Source organism: Diceros bicornis, chromosome 4 (assembly GCF_020826845.1).
Source record: "Diceros bicornis minor isolate mBicDic1 chromosome 4, mDicBic1.mat.cur, whole genome shotgun sequence".
Taxonomy (NCBI): domain Eukaryota; kingdom Metazoa; phylum Chordata; class Mammalia; order Perissodactyla; family Rhinocerotidae; genus Diceros; species Diceros bicornis.
Window position 1 is genome coordinate 45,866,628 of NC_080743.1, and position 22,950 is coordinate 45,889,577.

The following is a 22,950-nucleotide window of genomic DNA, read 5'->3' on the forward strand; positions in this document are numbered from 1 at the left end:
ATTGGAAAGGAAGAAGTGAAACTCCCACTATTTGCAGATGACATGATTTAACATATAGAAAACCCTAAAGAATCCATTGGAAAACTATTAGAAATAATCGACAACTATAGCAAAGTTGCAGGGTACAAAATCAATCTACAAAAGTCAGTTGCATTTCTCTATGCTAATAACGAGCTAACAGAAAGAGAGCTCAAAAAGATAATACCATTTACAATTGCATCAAAAAGAATAAAATATCTAGGAATAAATCTTACCAAGGAGGTGCAAGACCTATACAATGAAAACTACAAGACATTATTGAAAGAAATCGATGATGACATAAAGAAATGGAAAGACATCCCATGCACATGGATTGGAAGAATAAACATGGTTAAAATGTCTGTATTACCCAAAGCAATCTCTAGATTCAACGCAATCCCAATCAGAATCCCAATGACATTCTTCACAGAAACAGGAAAAAGAATACTAAAATTCATATGGGGCAACAAAAGACCCCAAATAGCTAAAGCAATCCTAAGAAAAAAGAACAGAGCTGGAGGCATCACAATCCCTGACTTCAAAACATACTGCAAAGCAACAGTAATCAAAACAGCATGGTACTGGTACAAAAACAGACACACAGATCAATGGAACAGAATTGAAAGCCCAGAAATAAAACTACACATACACGGACAGCTAATTTTTGACAAAGGAGCTAAGAACATACAATGGAGAAAGGAAAGTCTCTTCAGTAAATGGTGTTGGGAAGACTAGGCAGCCACATGCAAAAGAATGAAGGTGGACCATCTGCTATCGCCATTCACAAAAATTAACTCAAAATAGATCAGAGACCTGAAACTATAAAACTTACGGAAGAAAATATAGGCAACACACTATTTGTATTTGTCATAAAGGAATCTTCGGATGCCATGCCTACCCACACTAGGGAAACTAAAGAAAAGATAAGCAAGTGGGACTTTATCAGATTAAAGAGCTTCTACAAGACAAATGAAACAAGAATCAAAATGAACAGACAGCCCACCAGCTGGGAGAAAATATGTGCAAAACATATATCTGACAACGGGTTAATCTCCATAATATATAAAGAACTCATACAACTGAACAACAAGAAAACAACCCGGTCAAAAAATGGGCAGAGGAAATGAACAGGCACTTCTCCAAAGAAGATATACGGATGGCCAATAGGCACATGAAAAGATCTTCAACGTCACTAATCATCAGGGAAATGCAAATCAAAACAACACTAAGATATCACCTCATGCCCGTTAGAATGGCTATAATCACCAAGACAAATAACAACAAATGTTGGGGAGGATGTGGAGAAACAGGAACCCTCATACACAGCTGGTGGGAATGCAAACTGGTGCAGCCTCTATGGAAAACAGTATGGAGATTCCTCAAAGAATTAAAAATAGAAATACCCTATGATCCAGCTATCCCACTACTGGGAATCTATCCAACGAACCTGAAATCAACAATCCAAAGAGGCTTATGCACCCCTATGTTCATTGCAGCGTTATTCACTATATTCAAGAAGTGGAAGCAACCCAAGTGTCCCTCGACTGATGATTGGATCAAGAAGATGTGGTATATATATATACAATGGAATACTACTCAGCCATAAACAAGACAAAATCGTCCCATTTGCAACAACATGGATGGACCTGGAGGGTATTATGTTAAGTGAAGTAAGCCAGAAAGAGAAAGACAAACACCGTATGATCTCACTCATATGTGGAATGTAAACCAGCACATGGATAGAGAAAACTGTAGTGTGGTTACCAGGGGCAGTGGGAGTAATGGGTGGGCACAAGGGGTGAAGGGAGACATGTATATGGTGATGGACTAACAAAAATGTACAACCCAAAATTTCACAATGTTATAAACTATTAAAACATCAATTAAAAAAAAGGTAAAAAATAAAAAAATAAAGTTACATAGCTTGTAAATGTCTGGGCCAGGATTAGAACCGAGGTCTGTTTGATACTAAGGCTCATGTGCTTTTTACCATACTGACAGATGAACAAAATCACTTAGCCTTTCCTGGGTGTCGTTTTCTTTGTCTCTTTGTCCAGTGAAGGGTAGATGTAGGATTAGATGGTTGCCAAAGGCAATTTCAACCTTAAAATTCTGTGGTTCTGTAAGTTGAGTGTTTTACCATTTATGATCATGAAATATAATTGAATGAAGAGGTATTTTAATGAAATATAATAATCTCAAACATAGAGCAGAATAAGAGAAAAAGAGTGGTTAGTAGAATTTGTAGATGGTTAAGGTTCCTGAATAGGGGAATTTCTGGTCATCAGGTTCAGAGTTGGTAAATGATCTCAGAAAAGAGGTGGGCTCCCAACTTTGGGACCTAACCATCGGTGAGAAAGAAAGCGCGATAGTTTTTTGAAGGTGTGTTCACAAATGTGTATTTGATTTTTTTTTTTTTTTAACTTAATGAAGTAGTCTTCCTTCAGATTTGGCCTTAAAAATTGAAAGTGATTTCCTTTTTCTTTTTTCTCTTATCAGAGGTGAAATTAGATCAGTGCAAACTCAGGAACTTACATCAGATGCAGCTGCAGCCTTTTGGCAAGTCAAGGGATGGCAAACAGGTTCTTTCAGTTTACCACTGATTATCACGTTTAATATTGAAGTTTAGGAAAGTATTGCAGTAGTAAGTGATCGTCTACCGCCACAAAGATAGTTAAGCAAGAATTAGGATCAGATCTGAGAAATTCTGGCTTTAGCCCAATGCTCTTGCCAGAGTAGATACACTTCTTACTCACTTTGGTGGGCGAGTTCTGTTTATGTTGTGCTGTGGGAGAGGGGGAAGTCCTGAAGAGTTGAGCCATCAGTTGTTTCCATGTTTATTCCTTAGTAAAATAAAATGAGTTTTATTAGCTTTTTACTTCAAGTAAAGGTATAGCTGAATGGGAAGAGTGATCTCCTATCTCCTTACTGTTATTTCTTTTTTTTTAATGATAGGCTATATTTAAAATAATTACATACTAAAAGATGTCTACAAAATGATGGGAACTTGGCTATAAAATTTTAACACAAGCAATATTAGGGCATAATAATACCTTATCTAAATGAATATGTTTAAAATTTTTTTTTATTGAGGCAACATTGGTTTATAACATTATATAAATTTCACTTGTACATCATTATGTTTCGACTTCTGTGTAGACTACATTGTGTTCACCACTGAAAGTCTAGTTGCTGTTCATCACGGTACAATTGTGCCCTTTTACCCCTTTCACCCTCCCCGACCCCTAATTGGTGTTTCTTATGTCAGGACATGGTGTGGTGCAGTTGCATTTCCTGTGAGAATGGAACGGTGGATTTTAAAAGATCCATACTTTTCCTTTTAAAGAAAACAGAATGATCGCTCTAGCACATAGATATATTATTTTTGCTTCCCAGGGGGCATGTTTAATTGCTGTCGAGCTGTGAAGCTCTGTATTGACATTACTCTTTGTCAGCCATTTTAGATTTAAGAGCCTAGGGGAAGGCTTGGGTCACCCAGAAATCCCATTAGGCTGAAATCAGATTTGTAAGCCATATCCCCTGCATCTTGAAATCCTCTTGTTTTTTTTTTAGGACGCTGACTATAATTTTTAATATGCTAACACAATTAGGGGCTATTAGCTAGGAAGATTAATACTCTTAACAGGTTTCTTAATTTATCAGGGCCAGCTTAATTCTTAGCTCATGAGAATCCATTCTTACGTGCTTATTGCAGATATTCTTTAAAAAGGAGAGTTGTTTTCACATAAATAACTGTTAAAATAAGGATCAAAATTAGCATGTGCACCTTCACATTGTCATGCCAAGATGATGCCCAGGATGTAATGGTCATGTTGACTATCATAACCTGTCTTTCTCTGACGTTTTTGTAGAAACTTAAGAAACAATGAAATTTCATGGGCCATAGAAGATGCTAGTGAAGTCTTTGCTGGACTCACAAGACTCACTAAATTGTATGTATTTATAGTATTTATGTATGTCTACATAGTTATATTTTCAAGAACCGATTATAAATGTGATTGAATTATGTCCATTTGCTATGGCTAGCAAGTCTGAGCCTTCTGACTCATCCACTAAAGGAAGAAGCTTTGTTGTTTATTAAGTTGTTTGTTTTTTGCAGTTTTTTAAGTTTCTTTTTTGTGGTGGGACACTTTCTGTTGAAAGAACATTCCTATTGGCACTTACAGAGAAATTATTTATGGAACTAGAATTTCTACTCAAGTAAAAGAAGTACACTGAGAAACCAGAGTTGAACCAGTAATCTGTCTAATCCTATGAGATTTATGAGTAATTTATTTAGCAAGAGAGGATTGTCTCTAGTAAGATTTTAGATCTTCTCCCATGAGAATTTCTACAAATCTTCACACTTATCTGAGTTTCTTTGACCTGATGACTTTTTGCTGAGAAGGGAGAAACTGTGAATATAATCCAATTTCTCACGTGAAAACTGCCAGTGTATCACTGAGCTCCAACATCTTAATAGAAGCCTTCATTCTCTACTGTGCATTGGTTAATAATAAATGTTTGCAACTTTCTTAAAAATGCATGTTAAGCTTATTTTCACCTTTTGTAGGTAAATGTTTAATTTCATGAATTTAATTTTATTTAGTGGAGAGCTTTGTTAGAAAGGTCTGTTTGTATTTCAGAATCTTACAAGGAAATCAGATTAAGTCAATTACAAAGAAAGCATTCATTGGTCTTGAATCCCTTGAGCATCTGTAAGTATTTTGCATCCATTTTGCTCAGTATATAAATAATCTTTGCTATTAGCAAAGGTTTTCATGACCATTTAAAGTGTTTATATAACTTAATTGTAGACATGGTGACTGGTAATGTTTCATTTCTCTTCATGTTTCATTTCTCTTCATTTCAGAGATTTGAACAGCAATGCTATAATGTCTATCCAAGAAAATGCTTTTTCTCAGACTCGCTTGAAAGAACTGTACGTAACTTTGTCTTTCTTGTCACCAATTAGATTATTATTCATGCTTGTTGTACTGTGATGAATATGACCCAAATGTTTCCAAAAGCATACAGTTCATTTAAGGGGTCACTAAAAGAAAACACTGATTTTTCAGATATGTTTTATAAGCCTATTATAGAGCACAAATAATTTTTCAGTGGTTCTAAGTTTAAGTTGCAGTACACATTACCACATGGCTGAAGTGTTTTCATTCTTGATGAAATAATTTGGAAATAATTATATCCTCTTCACAACAAAGATGTGTCTGCTCCATTATATGTAGTAAGCTTTTCTGGGAAAAGTTTAAACCTCAAAAATTTAAAGGAAAGTACAGTGAACATCCATGTACCCTTTACCTAGATTCCCTAATTGTTAACTTTTTGCAAAATTTGTTATCTGTTTTTCTCCCTCCCTCCGTCCGTCCTTTCTTTCCTCCCTCTCTCTCTGTCTCTGCCTCTCTCCACACACACATATACAAACACACACACATTATTATTTTGCTTAGCCATTTGAACGTAAATTGCAGACATCATGACACTTCTCCCCTAAATATCTCAACGTGTATTTCCTAAGAACAAGGACATTTTCCTGCGTAACCACAACACTATTATCATACCCAATGAAATTAACATTGATCAAATAATATTATCTAATATGTAGCCCATACTCAAAGTTCCCCAGTGTCAAAAAATGTCGTTGGCAGATTTTTTTTTCCAATCAAGAATCACACTTGCATTTGGTTGTAATGGCTCTCTTTAGTCTCCTTTAAAATAGGGCCCTGGTGCTTGTTACCCTCATCCGTTTTTTTAGTGTCTTGCATGACACTGACATATTTGAGGAATTGACACTGACAGTCTGAATTTGTTTTCTCGTGGTTAGATTCAGGTTAAACATTTTTTGGCAAGAAAAATGCATAGGTGTGTAGCAAGCTTTTAATGCTGAAGAAACTTAGAATGAAAAGTGAAGGGTCCTTCTTTTCCTTTTTGTTGCTGCAGGATTCTGAACACAAGCAGTTTGCTCTGTGACTGCCATTTGAAGTGGTTGCTTCAATGGCTGGTTGATAATAACTTTCAACATTCTGTGAATGTAAGCTGTGCACACCCTGAATGGCTAGCAGGGCAAAGCATCCTGAATGTGCATCTGAAAGATTTTGTCTGTGGTTTGTATTTTTGTTTTAAAATTTTGTATATTACACAGTTACTATCTTAACAAGAAAATTCAAAAAAAAAAAAAAAAATTAAACCAGAATGCTTTCCCACTAGCATATCTATTTCTGCTTCTCTCTGTTTTTCTCCAGCATTTTTATATTGTTGTAATTGTAGGTTAAATTTTGTATTCTTTGACTTAATATATCATAAGCAATTTTTTTTCTCTGTGTGTTCTTAAATGATTATTTTTAATGTCAGTATAATAACATCTTTATGAATGTAGGCCTTTCTCTTTTAGGGGGTATTGTTCACCTTAGAATAAATATCCAGTAGTAAGATTCCTGAATCAAAAAGTATGAATTTTTTTTTACATGAATTCATTCAGAAGTATGAATTTTTTTTTTAGTAGGTCTTGAAAAGTGCTACCAGATATTTTCTAAAAAGATAGCACTAGTTTATGTTGTCACCAGCAGTGTATGAATGTACCAATTTCATGTGGTTTCTATTTTTGATGCAGTTTCTTAAAGTGGCAGGGGTTTGGAGTTTTTTGGAGGGAGAAGGGGACAAACATAGACAAGTTGTCTTGATTCTAGCATTTACTTATAATTTCAAGTATACGTCTATATAGTTCTTTCTCAACTTGGAAATTTTTCCTTTATACTTAAAATTCCTTTAAAGTAGGATAACTGATTCTTAGCTTTACACAGTGGAACTTTTAGATCAGTGGGTCTGTGTTGTGTATCACTGGTATCTCTGGTTATTTAGATAGCCATATATTGCCAGATCTGTTTCCACAGTCTACTTAAAGTTGCTTAGGACACTTGGAAGTTCAGGCTCACAAAATACTTGTACTGTTTTTACACATTTTAGAGAAGAAAACAAAGAATCTAACAACACTTAAATTCTGCTTACATTGCCACCGATTCCATTCTGACTTTACTTAGTTTTAAATGTAAACATACTATATATTTTATCCTCTTTTTTCACTTATCACTTGTATGGCACAGGGAAATATTATCCAGTGAAGATACTGGTTAAGAATTCATATACTTGGGGCCGGCCCGGTGGGGAAGTAGTTAAGTTCACATGCTCTGCTTCGGTGGCCTGGGGTTTGCGGGTTCGGATCCCCAGCGTGGACCTACATACCACTCATCAAGCCATGCTGTGGCAGTGTCGCACATACAAAATAGAGGAAGAAGGGCACAGATGTTAATTCAGGGCCAATCTTCCTCAGCAAAAAGAGGAAAATTGAGGGGCTGGCCCAGTGGCGCAGTGGTTAAGTGCGCGCGCTCCGCTTCGGCGGCCCAGGGTTTACAGGTTCGGATCCCGGATGCACTGCTTGTCGAGCCATGCTGTGGCGGCGTCCCATATAAAGTCGAGGAAGAATCTTCCTCAGGAAAAAGGAGGAGGATTGGCAACAGATGTTAGCTCTGGGCTGATCTTCCTCACAAAAAAAAAAAAATCTAGAAAAAAGAGGAGGATTGGCAACAAATGTTAGCTCAGGGCCAGTCTTCCTGAAAAAAAAAAAAAAAGAATTAATATACCTACTTCTCTGAATCAGTCCAATAATATATTATTTATAAATCTGTAATTTATGAGCCAATCCTAAGCCAATCTTTAGTTAGACGTTTGACATGTTTGGAATTTTTCACTATTTTAGGTGAAAGTTATGTGCATACAAAGTACTTTCAAATAATATGTTTTATTAATAGGTAGTCCCTATAAAATATAGTAAGTTCATAATCCCCATTTTCTATATTGGCACAGAAAGGATGATGGGTATTATATACACGTTTCTATATGTAACACACACACACACACACACGGACACACGGACACACACGGGTAGAACTTGTCTTGATTCTGATATAGGTTTCTCTTTCTTCCCAGTAGCTGGTAATGCTTCAGAAGTGCGTTCTAAGAGCCAGTGACAGTAAAGGATAGTGGAAAGAGTGTTAAACCATGAAGGGTGAAAACTTGGGTTCCAGTCCAGGTTCAGCAGCTGACTTAGATGTCTTTGAGCAAGTCATTTGACCTTCTGGGCCTCATTTTCCTCAACTTTAAACAAGGGAGTTAGATTCTAGCTCTGTAGACTCTATCAATCATAATATGCCGTTTTGTAAACAGAAAACACAATTTTACATGATTTTTTTAAAAATTGAATCTATAGAAGCAAAAATAAGTAACTGACTTTGCTCTTGCCCCATTTTTTCCCCTTAGATGATTTTCTCAAGCCACAGATAAGAAGACATCCTGAAACCACAGTTGCTCTAAGAGGCATGAATGTGACTCTGACGTGCACTGCAGTGAGCAGCAGTGATTCACCCATGTCTACTGTATGGCGCAAAGACAGTGAAATCTTGTATGATGCTGATATTGAGAATTTTGTTCGATATCAGCAGCAAGCTGGAGAAGCTCTGGAATATACTAGTGTCTTACATCTTTTCAATGTGAATTTCACAGATGAAGGAAAATATCAGTGCATTGTTAGTAATCACTTTGGTTCTAATTATTCTCATAAAGCCAAACTGATTGTGAATGGTAAGGAATTATGCTTCCTGACAGTTTTGTAGTTATAAGGATTTTTCACATTCAATTTTTGAACCACTTGACCAAGAAAATTAGGCTAAACCTGATGTTTGAGGGAGGATCTTACTATTTTGTCTTTAAGAAGGTGATAATATATTGATTGGATTGCCAGTTAGCCCGCTTACTGTCTCTATAATTGGTCTTTGGTCGAGGGGTAAAAGTGAATTCCATGGCTCCAGGAGATAAGCTACTTGCACTGTTGTTTATGCTTTTTGAAATAATTCTTTTGAAATTCTTCATTTTCTTTCCAGAACCATAATTCTGTTTTGAAAACTATGAAATTTATTCCTGACACTGTTCATAGGGCCTTCCAGTAACTGGGAGTTCTTAGGACATTTCTGGGTCCAGTGATCATTGTTATCTTGTTTTTTTTTTTTTTTAATTTAATTAATTTATTTATTTTCCCCCAAGGCCCCAATAGATAGTTGTATGTCATAGCTGCACATCCTTCTAGTTGCTGTATGTGGGACGCGGCCTCAGCTTGGCTGGACAAGCGGTGCGTCAGTGCGTGCCCGGGATCCGAACCCGGGCTGCCAGCAGCGGAGCGCGCTCACTTAACCGCTAAGCCACGGGCCCGGCCCATGTTATCTTCTAAATGTAGTCACACAGAATCATTTTTGAAATTAATGCTCTTCTTCACTGTCGCTGTAAAAAAAAAAAACTTCTTCAAAACAGCTTGATTTATCACGTGTCAGATTGAATAACTACACCATTTTAGGCTTTGTGCAGCTGAGAGATGTACTTGTATCTTATTTCTGTGTTGTTTTATGAGGTTTTTGAAGGCATAAATTTTTTTTATCATGCAGTTGCCGTGACAGCTTTGTAGATGTTAGTTTGGGAAGCACCGTTTAGTCTCTTAAGTGAGGGAGTCATAGTAAATAACAGGTTCTAAAATATGGAGTTCAGAAAGGTTTGTGGGTTTCTGCTTTCTCTGTCCCCATCAGGGAGATCAGGTAGGTGTGTTATGCCATCCTAGAAGACTTAGTCATCACTGTACTCCAAATACTTTGAGGTTCTGGGAGAAAAGATGGCCTCTGAAGTTGTATTGACTATCAATCCAGAGAGCATATCTTCTCAAAGAAATAGAGCATTACAACAGTTGGTATTTTGCCTAACAGATTCTCCTATGTATGTATGTGTGTGTGTGTGTGTGTATATATATGTATATATTTTTTTCCCCCACCCACTTTTTCTTGGTTATCTTTCTTGGAACAGAGATGCCATCTTTTCTGAAAACTCCAATGGATCTAACTATTCGCACTGGTGCCATGGCCAGATTAGAATGTGCTGCAGAGGGGCACCCTGCACCTCAGATTTCCTGGCAGAAGGATGGTGGTACTGACTTCCCTGCAGCTCGAGAAAGACGCATGCATGTCATGCCCGAGGATGATGTATTCTTCATTGCAAATGTGAAAATAGAAGACATGGGAATCTATAGCTGCATGGCACAAAATATAGCAGGAGGCCTCTCAGCAAATGCCTCCCTAACAGTGTTAGGTACGTTTACTGCTCTATGGGAGCCTTTTTATTAGGGATCTACTCTTGGTCTTACTGGCAAGAAAAGTCTAAGTTTGAGATTTCAGTTGTGATCCTTATATCTTTGTCACCTTATTTTGCCAATTTATATGGGCTTATATCAGCCTTGGATATTAGTGGATAAGATAACTGAAATCTGGGGAAATACTGGGGGCAGAATTAGAGATCTTTATTGCATGAATTGAAAATTCAAATCCCTTTATCACTTTATTCTGACATGTCTCCCTCTGTAAGGTTTCTGCTTCATATATTTGCTTTTTCTGCTATTCACTAGTGAGTTTGCAGCTGTTTTATACTGCTTCACATACTGTTTCACAGAGAACTTGAAACAATTTAACTATTTTTCCCCATAGTTCATTTAAAAAAAAAAAAATTCAGTACAAAAAATGACCTGTCTTCTGGTTAGATTTCCTGTTTCTCTTCTAGCGTGCTCATCTTAATCCTCTGCTCTGGTAAAATGTCTTTTCTCTAAGGATTTCTCCTGACAAGGCTGTATTTTTCTTATGAGAATACTTTTCTTCATGGAACTCAAATCCAAGGCAAATTCTGCTTTCTAGTTCTCTGTTCTAGATGTTATGGTTTTTTAAAAGTTTGTTGATTTGTGTTATTTACTTGTGTAATCAGAAAAATAAGTTTAATGTTTTAAGAATTTAAGATGTACAGAAAATTAGAAAAAAAGGAGGGAAAGTCACTCAAACACTATGAAAGATTTTGGCATATTCTGGACGTTTTTTACACTCATTTTTATGTAGTTATATATACCTACTTTTTTCTACTTAATGCTGTATCAGAAGGGTTATCCTGTCATTGTCTTCATAAAATGTCATGTAACTGTACTATAATTTACTTAATCATTTTCCTGCTAGATTTTTAGATTATTTTTCCTTTATTTTATGAAATTACAACTAATTTCATAATAACCATCTTCGTGTATAAATCTTTGAACTGCTTGCTTAGGATAGCTTGTCCAAGGTGGAATTACTGAGATAAGATTTAGATTTTTTGAGGCTTTTGCTTTTCTAAAACATTAACTTCTAATCCTCCCATGAGTATATGAAAGAGCTTATTCCATCATAACCTCATTAGTCTAATTAGGTAGGATTTAAGGAATAAAATTGCTTAATATGATTTTTTATACATCTTTCTGTTAGAGACACCCTCATTCATTAGACCCCTGGAGGACAAGACAGTAAGCCGAGGTGAAACTGCAGTGTTACAATGCATAGCTGGAGGGAGTCCTGCCCCTCGCCTCAATTGGACCAAAGATGATGGACCACTGCTGGTGACAGAACGACATTTCTTTGCTGCAGCCAACCAGCTTCTCATTATTGTAGATGCTGGGCTAGAAGATGCTGGGAAATATACCTGCATTATGTCTAACACCCTTGGAACAGAACGTGGTCACATTTACCTAAATGTCATTTCATCTCCCAATTGTGACTCTTCCCAGAGTAGCATTGGGCATGAAGATGATGGCTGGACAACAGTTGGCATTGTCATCATTGTTGTGGTCTGTTGTGTTGTGGGCACCTCTTTGATCTGGGTCATTGTTATTTACCACATGAGAAGGAAAAATGAAGATTATAGTATCACAAACACAGGTGAGTGGTACCCAGTTAACACCTGTGGCTTGTACTTGAGTCAGGACTGTAGTATAGGATTTATTGTAAGATATAAAAAACTAAGGAACTTTGATATGTGTGAACATTATGTGTGGTAGAAGGAAGAGTTTTTCTGTTAAAATGTCCTACTCCCTTGATAAAATGGAACCTCTCTGATGAATAATTTTAAGAGTTTGTAGACCCTCCCCCAAAACTTTGCTCTTATAAACACATTACAGGTGCACCTTTTTTCATTAATGCCTAAGGCTCATTTCCATCATAATTTCCCTATAGGCAAGAGTGGAGCCATAATGAGTGAGATCAGTCTTTCACGCCCCTCACCCTGAAATCCTGCGAGAGAAGAGGTCCAGCCAGATAGATTGTGAAAGTGTGCCTATGGATAAGATTTCAGACTTCAGGTTTTGCTTCTTTGGGTAATATTTTTTAAATGAAGCTTTGAGAAGAATTCTGGTGAGAAATAATTTTAGGGGAAAATTCTGAGAGCCGTTGAGTTCCTAGGTACATAACATTTTCCTGGCCAATAGTATGCAAGTGGAACACGTTTGCAAAATAGTCTTCTGAATGTTGGCTTAAATTACCTAATTTTATTTGAGAGTTATAGATGTCTCTTTTACAGAGGAGCTTAATCTGCCTGCAGACATTCCCAGCTACTTGTCATCCCAAGGAACACTGTCTGAGCCACAGGAAGGCTACAGCAACTCGGAGGCAGGCAGTCATCAGCAACTTATGCCTCCTGCCAACGGATATTTACACAAAGGCGTTGATGGTAATGACTCTTGTATATGCTCACAATTTCAGCCTACCCTATTGAGTTTATTTTTCAGTGTATAGTTTTCCCCATTAACCTGAAGCAGTATTTTAAGATACTCAGTGAAAAATTTGGCCCCCTGCAAAATAGGATGAAAATTGGCCAAAGTCTTAATAGAAATGAAAATCGTCTGTCAGAAAGGAGAAACACATCCTTAAACAAGGGATTGGAGTACATAGCAGAGGCTCCCAAACAAAAATATTCTTATACGAAGGAGATGCCCAGAAACTTTTTTCAGGTGTTTTTTATCCTTTTCAGGCATGAATACCCTTCAGACCATATCCAGGGGAGGTTTGTTTCTCCTGCTGACAGGTAGATATTCACTAAAGTTTAAAGGGCAATGATGATTCTCAGCATATATTGGAGAACATCAGAGAGATATAAAATGTTCCCTAATTAAAGGAACCCTACTTCTCAACACTACTTCTCTTCCCTACTCCATCCTTCCCACAGGGAGTGACAGAACACAGGGAGGTAAATTAAGGCATAGAAGAATTGGATTTGATTCCTAGTTCCTCTTCCAGCTGTGTGACCATGAACAAGTTACTTAAGATCTGAGCTTTAATTTCCTCATTTTTAAAACAAAGAAACAGTACTTTATAAAGCACTCCTCTCATGATTCTCATAGATCCTTTCAAAAAAATCTTTGTAGTACATCAAGTACCATACAAAGGAATCTCTACAGAGATTTTTTTAGGCTGAGTGTCAAGAGAACTTCTCTATTTAGTTGATAAATTGGATTTTATTTTGCCTTTCCATGGAAAAGAGGGTATTTGTGACTTTTTAAAGAATACTCAAAAGCCTCTATTCTTAGAAATTTGTGGGAAATAACGGTGCTTTCTGGGTTAAACTAAGTTACTTCTAGGTCTTTTCCAGTTCTAACATTATTTTGCTTGATCATAAATAACTCGCTCACTCTATTTCTCACGCTTTTTCCTCTCTTTCAGTTTTCAAAGTACATAACAGTCCAGGGAGCTCATTATTAAACCTTTCCTTCTGCCAAACACACATTTGTCAGACAGGACTCTTGACCACCAGAGGCTTTCTCTAGGGGTACTTTTAGTAACTGATGTTGCTTAACCTCTTGACGCTGGAAAGTAATATGGGCTTTTGTGAAGTGAAGTCATCATAACTCCTTGTTCTCTGCTTGTTTACTTAAGCCAAACATGTGTCTTATAGCATAGTGCCAGCCTTATCTTGGCTCCCTTGATTTGAGCATGACCTTATCCAGGTTGGACAGAGATGGTTTAATGTAGTGTTCAAGAGCGTGGGCTCTGGAGCCATTGTCTGGGCGTGAGATCAAATTTCAGCTCTCCACTCTGGCAGTATATCATTGGACAAGTTATCTAACTCCTCTGTGTTGTAGTTAGTTACCCTGTCTGTAAAATGGGGATAATAATAGTACCTACTGCATAGGGATATTGTGAGGATTAAATTAGTTCATTCGCAGAAAGACTTTGAAACTTCACCTGATTTATAAAGTGTTGAGTAAATGCCAGCTATGATGATAATGATGACAGCTGTTGAAGAAAACATGATTGGCAAAGCTGATTCCTTAGCTGAAGGATGTTCGGGTTCTTTCCCATGTTGTCATTAGGTAGCACTGGTACCCGGGTTATCTGCTCAGATTGTTATGACAACGCCAACATCTACTCCAGGACCCGAGAATACTGTCCGTACACGTATATTGCTGAGGAGGATGTTCTAGATCAGACACTGTCCAGCCTCATGGTTCAGATGCCAAAAGAGACATATTTGACATATTCTCCCCAAGATGCCACTACCCTGGAAAGCCTGGTATCGTCAGCAGATGGAGAGATGTCTGCCTTTCCCACCAACCATGAGAGGCTAAATGAGAAGAAACTTTCCTCCACACAGATGAGCAATGGTAAAGGGCACAGCGTTTCTTGTTTGTTTTGTTTTCACTTTTACGTATTTGGTTTTTCCTTCTGTCATATAGATAACACTCTCATTTGGTGGGAGGCAAACCAAAAGGTATGATGGAGTAATTATCTACCGTAAACTGGTATAAACTAGAGCCAGAGATTTTTAGAGATTAGAGTTACAAAGAAGTCTGTATCTGTAGAATGAAAACGGCTATTGTGGGAGTAACAAGATCACACTTCTAAAAATTCAAAAGCCATATAGAAGAAGCTTTTAAAAAGTTTCATATAGGTGTTAACAATTTTTCCTCCCATCTTTATTTAAATAATGGAGATTCGAAATGCTAAGAATGTAATTTGGGCATAATTTGGTAAAGGCTTTTACTAAGAAGGTTTAAATACTGAGTGTCAGTATCACTTGGCAGGTGTTTGCTCTCGTCTATGAGGTGTTAAAATCAGGGCCTTAAGTGGGAAAGCATTTTTGGTATAGTGTCCTCTGTCCCACATGACCCAGGAAAAGAAATACATGTTTATATTGTGCAGATGAGGCATTTGACAGCAACTAGGTCAGTAAAACAAAACAAAGCAAAACTTTCTGGACCATGAAGGGCACTGCTGAGCATGTTTTCCTGTCCATCCAGGCTTTTCATCAGCTGTCACCCTCCTGTCAGCCTGAAATGGAAGAGGGCTGGAAATAGGGTGGGAATGAAATAGGGTGGGGATGAGAACCGCAGGTTTACGGAGGAAGATAGTGTATAGCGGTCTTCCAGGGGTGGCTCTGGCAGGAGTAAATGATCTGACGTGGGACTTTTAAGATGTGCTCTGTTGTTCTTAATTAAGAGACCAACTTTAAAGATTTCTAAGGAGGGTACAGGTCACGGAAAAGTATACTGCTGTTGTCTCTTGTCTTTACATTCAGTGTCCATGAAAGAAATGCATCAACACTAAATCCATTTTCCCATGTCCTAGGAGGGTTACACATACAAAAAGACTTTAAGTAGAACCAAAAATGCAGTGCATCTTTTTCCTAACCTTGAAGATATCTTAATTGTTAATCTGGTCTGTAAGTAAGGAAATCAGTAAATGAGAGCTTTTTGGTGCATTGCTCATCCTTACCTAGAGTGCTCTAGCTGCTTGCTACTCAAAGTGTGGTTGATCAGCATCAGTATTACCTAGGAGCTTGTTAGAAATGCAGGTCATGGGTCCCACTCCAAACCTAGTCAACCAGAGTCTATATTTTAGCAAGATCCCCAGGTTGTTTGTATGCGTATTAAAGCTTGAGAAACCCTGCTCTAGCTTACTTTTCACGTGGGTTTTATTTTTATTTCTGAGTGTTTGTTTCCAGAATGGTTGGTTAGCTTTTTCTAAAATACATCCTCATGAAGTTAATATAACTTTCAGTAAAGGATCTTTGGGGAAAGAGCTCACCACTGCAGTAAATAAGGGAATGAGAAATGCATATTTGTGAAACCAAAGTAGAGATAATCTGATTTAAAAATAGTCACTACTTTTGCTTATTATTTTGTTCTTAGAATTATTGGCATGCTGGAAGCTGGAGAAGAATGATTATTTTTAAAACAATTTTTTAAACATAAGCATTTAATTGTTTAAAAATGTATTGGCTGCACTGAATTAATGATTTTTATCTATGTATCATGCAACTTTCATTACAATATGGATACTACTAAGTCTCTTTTAGACTTTTTCCCTGTGTCTAAACAGTTATTTTTAAATTTTTTTAGCAGCAGAACCACTAATAGGTGAAAATATATGATATATAACATGGTTTCAGTAAATAATTGGTTAAGTTTGTTGAGTAGAAGGGTTTGAAAGACCATGGTTCTAGTTTTTATTTTGTTTTCTTTTTTTGCTTGTTGCTAAGAGGATGGCAAGTATACATTTGATCTCAGCATCCTTATTCAGGAATATTGAACATCTTTATTTCTTTGAGGATTTGGGTAAAAGAAAATTGAGTTTTAGAAAATTAATTGTGAACTTCCATTTGTCACTGATAATCTTGTCTTTCATTCTCAGAAACATTGCAGCGGTCTCTGTGGAACATAAGCAAAGAATTAGGCCTGCCTCATGCTCCCTTTTCCCAGCAGCCAGTCCTTGAGTCACCACAACTCCATCGAAATGAAGGCCTGTCAGAGAGTGATCCAGACTGTTCTGCTTCCCCCATGCCCTGTCATCAGTTACATGACCATGCTTTTGATTTTAGTAGGACTCGGAACATTCAAGATGGTAGTGAGGGCACATGAAACTCACTCTAGGATAAAATCTGGGCAAGAACTCTAATTAATTAATTTTATATTTACTACCTCAGAGTTCAGAAGAAATCCCCAAGTCAGCATGTGCTTTAGTCTTTGTCTGCAATTACATCTGACCACACCAGGGTGGGCCCGACATTTGTTTGGGCTTATACCTGATGAAGAAGGGGTAACGGCTGACAGAAATGAGTACATCTAATAAAAAATGTGCCGCACGGGCTGAGGAAGATACAGGACAGACGCGCTTCCTGATGGTTCCACGGGATGTGCCCAGGTGTGCGTTGCTTAATAGTAGGAGTCTGATTGTCTCAACCCGCAGAATGATCCTGAGAAAACATCACTGTTCTGTTTCCTCCAAGGAACAAAAATAACTTGGGAGCCCTCTGGGAAGTATGCCTGGGATTCTTCACTGGTTTTAAGCGTATAGTTGAGACTGGGGCTTTGATATTCAAGGTCTTCAGCAGGAATCCGTGGCTTGACCAACTGTTACCAGGTCAAGGGGTTTTGTATTCTTGCGAATCTTTTTTTTTTTTTTTGGTTCCTGTCGGCCAGGCATCTCATTGTAAATGTATGTGGATTTATAAGTAATTTTTGTATTCATTGACCATATGTGTTGGCTGCAATGTAAATATTTTTGATATGCCAAAATTATATATATTATCCGGTTATAATACTGACAGCAGCTTCTCAAACCACAGACAGCTTTTGTATAACTTGGTTTAGTGAGATCTAAAGACTTTGTTTAAAGTTTTAAAAACATATTTGTTAAGTATATGTATAGAGAGGCAGGGTACCTACTGATTGCATACACACAAACACAATCTTGGTGTAATTAACCACTTTCTTCATACCTGAAGGTTCATACATCTAATCATTTGCCATCTGTTTACAAGTGCCAGCTGATACTACCTTTCTAGCATTAAAAGGCTCTTTCAAAAGAGTAGCAGTCTAGTCATAGCCATATGCAAATAGATAGAGGAAAACTTATTTTGGAAATGTCTTTCAGCAAAGTACTTACTTAACGAGGAAACCAAAGACTGTGTCTTTTCTGTGTTTGTTTTTTTAATATCTCTTCTACCAATGCACAGTGTATCTTAAGAAGGGAAGAATGCTTTTGTGAGTGGAAGAACATGCAGAGATTCTTTTACTATAAAGCTTTGGAGTGGTCCTTGTCTTGTACAAGTGATTATTTAAGCCAAAAAGTTTTCTCGAATTTCTGATAGCAAAAAGCTTTGGGTAAACAAAGGACTTAACACTCTAATGGAATGTAGTGGACTAAAGTTCATTCTTTGTGCTTTTGGATTTCCTTACACAGGCTTTCACATTCTATCCTCTAAATCTAGTAATTACTAGTTAGTTACTAGATAACTTCCATCACTTAAATGAAAATATCTATTTCTAAGTCATTGTGCATTTCATGGGTTCTAAACCCACATAATTTCTCAGCTTTTTGCCAGGAAGTTTAGCTGAATTTCACACTAGTTTTCAATCCTAAATTTTCTCCCATAGGCAGCAGCACTTCTTTGGCTGTTTTGTACCACCATGCGTTTTCTCTTTTTCCTTTTTAAACTGTTAGCCTCTCTTCATTTTCACTTTGAAATTCTTAAATATCACTATTTTCCTATCCCTTCAATTTGTGATTTCTCTTCTTACTTACTAGACTGTAGTATGATTTGTACTGGACTGACTTAGAATCAAGGGACCTGATTTAGTTCCTAGCTCTGCTGCTTACTAGTTGTGTAATCAAGGGCAAATCCTTTTACGTCTCAGCCAGATTTTCTCATTTATGGAATGAGGGCGTTTTACTGGATGCTTTAAAGCCGTTTCCAGCTATAACATTCTATGAATCTGTGATCCCTCCAGGAACCAAAGAGGATTATGCTATTCTAATAAAAAGCTGCTTTCATGAAATGTTTGTTAGAATAGAACAAGAATGATGCTGCTTGCTCTGATTTGAGCCAGATTTATTTCCTCTAGCAGGAGTAGTGGTATAAGAAATATGAGAAGAAATATTCTGCTGAACAGTTATCAGTAAATGTAAAGAATCTTGACTTGATTGAAAATCACCCGTTGTTCTCTAGAACAGCAGGTCTGAGTGGTAGTGTTACAGCACATCAGAGTGTCAGAATCAGTTGAGAGGTTTGCCACAGCTAATTTGTAACGTTTGTGACTCACCTTTCTAATGTGACTCACCTTTCTAATGTAGTCAAGGTTATCCCTATAATTACAGTACTCTCATTCAAATTCTGATAAACTTTCTTGAATGAAAAGGGGAGAGTTAGAGCTAGGCTGTAAGTGAGAGTCTGCTGTAGTGTGTGAGAGACAAAAAACAAAAAAAATGTGAACCAGTGCCCTGGAAAACTTACAGTGTATGAGGGCTGCCTCTGTGCTGCAGCAGTGGTCCTTCTACTGCCAGTGGTGTCCAAGTCTGGTCTCCTGAATGGCTAGGTTCTCCATTACGTCAGCTCAGATGGTTGAGACACCCTCCCAGATATTGCTAGCTTGTCTGAATAACAAAAAAACTAGCCTAAAAAACTAGTCAGGAATTTAAATGTGAATAGCTTACCCCTGGTCTTAAAAATGTAATAATAAATTTAACAAATTCTAATCTTAGGAGAAGGAATTCCTGAAACTTTTCATTATTGCCTATGTTTTTGACCAAGCAGTGATTTAACCCTCTCCTGTAAGCAGGATTGGTAGCTCATCAGTATTTCTTCCCAACAGTATAATGTCTGCCTACTGCCAGTTTAATCAGGGATGTTGCAAAGCAAGGCAAACTAAAATGCTGAGAGAAATACTCTCTGCCCCCCCTCCCCACCCAGTTATCATTTCATATCATTAGGTATACATAAACCCTCTTAGTTTTGTTGTGCCCCTCTTAGACTGCTTCTTCCAGTCTACCTGGAAGAATAAATAGCATTTTCCTTAAACTCCAAGCCTTACCCGCACAGGTCTACCCTTGAGCCATTGGCTTTCTGTCACTCTACAGCTTCTAAAGTGCTTTCCCTAGTATGCAGGTTACTCTGTAGAAGAGGAAAGATCAGAAACCCAGCCCAATGTGCAGTTCCCTCTAATGTGCCATCTCAGAATGCTATCAATGTGTATTTTTCTGTGAGGTAACTTTCATGTTTAAAAATAATTGCCTTTACGTTGCGCATTGGGAGGATGTAAAAGGAACATTAAGATGTCGAGCAACTTAGAATCTGTTATCCATTTTCCTAAAAAAAGGGAGATATGATAAAACTCTTTAATTACTTAAAGAGTTACATATGAAATAAGGATTAAATTCACTCTGTTTATTCTAGAGGTCAGGGATCATATCAGTAGGGCAGAAGTTACAGGGAGATACAGTGTGTACTTGCTAATAATTCTATATAAGCTAACTCTAACAGATTTGTCTGACAATTGGAATAATCAGCTTTCCATGGGAAAAATAAATGCAGAAACTAATCATGTGTCAATAGCATTGAAGAAATTTCTGCATTGAGGTGGAATATGGGCAAGATGACTTTAAGGTCTCTTTCAGTTTTATCATTGGAAATCTCCAGAAGCAGTCTGACAGAAAACTTTGTCCTTCAGAATCCTTTACATATAGTAAGTGTAGAGCACTTCAGAACTTTTTTTTTAGTTAAAGAATTTTGATCTTTGGTTGACAGAAGGGGCCTGATCTGTGTTAATGTCCGAAAACATGAGACTCTGGGCTTATTCTTCTGAGGAAATCTGTAACTAGTTACTGACACAAACGGCATTAACATAATAAAAATTTTAAAAGCCTATAGTGTATTATAACCCTCCCTTTTACTCTTTGATTAATTTTTATTCCTGTTTCTTCTTGTCAGTGGGACTCTATTTGGAATGGGGATGGGTTTGTGATGTTCAGTTTTATATCCAATATTTTACCCAAATGTTTTATGGCCTTTTCTAATCATTTTAATATCCACAGAAATGCCAGAAGGGTAATGGAGCAACAGAGAGGTAAATTTGCTGTCATTTTATGCTACATCTTGCTTTTTTAATTTTGCTTCTTGATGCAGATGACTGAGGTAATTGTGAAATAGTTGGACCTTAGGAGGCTGAGCTAACGTTTTTTGGCAACCTGTAAGTAAGCTTTTATTTTTCTGCTACACGGTGTCTTTCCCAGGTCAGTTTCGCAGATGTTTTTACCTCCTGCTTCTTCTAACTTAGAACTTTTTTGTTTGGAGTAGTACAGTCTAAACCAACATCAGTTAGCTTTAATTTTCTTTCTTTATATTTTGAACAACTGCCTGGTTTGTTGACAAAATAACAGATTCTGAATTAAGAGATATATCACAAGCTGCTCTTAACGAAACGCCTGAAAGCCCACGAATCATTGTGAGTAGTAAGGTGTGTGTGTGTGTGTGTGTGTGTGTGTAAGAGTGATATTTGGACTTGCTCCCTCAAGGCTGTGTGTCGAGTGTTTCTTAGCAGTCCTAAGAACCACCACCGATGGGTGGGGTGAAGGTGAAGAAATAGCTCAGTGTGAGCCTGGTTTTCAGTTTTTATCAGCTGTAACGGTCTTGAAAAAGAAATTGATCATCAGGTGTCAAGTGCCCTTGGAATATCTCTTGGCTGCTTAAAGTGGCCCTTGATTCCTAGAGAGACTCTGTCTACCCTCTTATTTCCCCTCTGTTCTCCCTTTTTTCCCCTATCAGAGGATGTCTGCCTGAGCAGCCCTGGTACTAGATGTACCTAAAGAGAGTTATCAGCCAAGTTGTTGTTCAGTGTGGCCCTTTCCTAGTATCTATTTATATTTTCTCACACATGAGAATGTATATTTTATAAAGCATGTGTTTGTCCTACTTGTTTGTCTGCTGTAATATGTCTTCAATAAAGATAAAATACATTATGATTTTCTGGTCTTGCCTGAAGTATAGGAGTGAAATGGTGCATTTTTTAAGATTGTGGTCCTTTTGAGAGGGTCTCCAAATAGCTGTACAAGTTAAAATGGGGAAGAGTTGCCCTTCTCTAGTTCTTACCGTGTTGAAGAGTCACATTCTGCTTTGAGCCTGCCACTGGCCACTTCCTGCAGCTGCGAGCTGCTCAAGGGCCAGCACTGTGTGCTCTCCTGCTTCCTCCCTCATGATGTCCTGGCTGGATGGAAACAAATATACTTAATAGTTCATTAGAGAATGAGTGCTTTCTGCACAGGGAAGAATTTGAAGGCAGCATTTTCTAATTGGTAAATCTTTGATTAACAGAATATTTGAAGAATCAGTATTCTGGTCAGCTTCCTCACTGCACCATGTTGGGGGCTATTTCCTCTCTGAGGGTCAGCTCTTTGAAGGCTGGGCTCACAATACTGACCCCGATGTGTGCTTCTGCTGCACTTTATTCTTTATGAGGCACTTGATTCTTTAGGAGATGATGTTCCACAGACGTCATCTCATTTGAATCTCACAATGCTCTTCAGATGTAGATTGGGCAGGTAATTTTAATCTCCACTTTTTGTAGTTGAGGAAACTGGCTGGGTGAGATTATCACTAATACAATGTCAAAAAGCTTTAGGCAATAAAGGCAGGATTTGAATCCAGATTTTCTGACTGATTCAGGATTTTCCCCACTGTGTTACCTTCCATTCTGAATAGCGTATTCTGTCTCTAGTCTTGGTAAATGTTGCAATGAAAAGTCCTCCAGACATTGATTACTTCTAATATGGCGAAAGTTTGGACTGGAATGTACACTGGAAGCTGATTTTTACTATGTTCCTGATAGGAAAACAGACTGTCATTTTCTTCTCATAAGGTAAAATGCAGAAAAAGGCCATGGTTTTATTGTATTTTTTTGTTTTGGCATGGGGCGTGCTGGGGCCCAAGTAGTAGTACCCTGATGAGTTATGAGAAATATTTGTTCACACTTAGAGAGAGATTTAGAAGCTTATAACCTAGTGCTTAAGCTATCTGTGCTGCAGGACTAGTTGCTTGGGACCAATATTTTTGTAAGATACAATAAGAATGAGTTTCTGGAAAAATGAAAAGACATGAAACATAAGCATACGATTTTTATTATAGATTTAGCAGATATAAAATTACTCTGTCAGACTGCTGTTAAAGTTTCTAAATACTTATTCTTGATTTCTGTATTTGTCATGGACC

At 37.4% G+C, this 22,950-nt stretch overlaps 1 protein-coding gene across 10 annotated transcripts in view; it reads left to right on the forward strand.

Moving 5' to 3' along the window:
* The window catches only part of LRIG2 (leucine rich repeats and immunoglobulin like domains 2), a 60,961-nt gene extending 39,254 nt beyond the window's left edge, over positions 1-21,707 (forward strand). For 8 of the 10 annotated variants that reach the window (XM_058538813.1, XM_058538814.1, XM_058538817.1 and 5 more), the window contains 10 exons: positions 3,891-3,971; positions 4,665-4,736; positions 4,892-4,960; positions 5,977-6,140; positions 8,350-8,670; positions 9,934-10,215; positions 11,406-11,855; positions 12,493-12,642; positions 14,282-14,572; positions 16,602-21,707. In XM_058538813.1, coding sequence (XP_058394796.1) covers positions 3,891-3,971; positions 4,665-4,736; positions 4,892-4,960; positions 5,977-6,140; positions 8,350-8,670; positions 9,934-10,215; positions 11,406-11,855; positions 12,493-12,642; positions 14,282-14,572; positions 16,602-16,828 — 2,107 coding nt within the window. In that variant the 3' untranslated portion in view covers positions 16,829-21,707. The remainder of the gene's footprint in view (positions 1-3,890; positions 3,972-4,664; positions 4,737-4,891; positions 4,961-5,976; positions 6,141-8,349; positions 8,671-9,933; positions 10,216-11,405; positions 11,856-12,492; positions 12,643-14,281; positions 14,573-16,601) is intronic. The other 2 variants (XM_058538820.1, XM_058538815.1) reach the window with 2 other exon arrangements.
* The last annotated feature ends 1,243 nt before the right edge of the window (positions 21,708-22,950 follow it).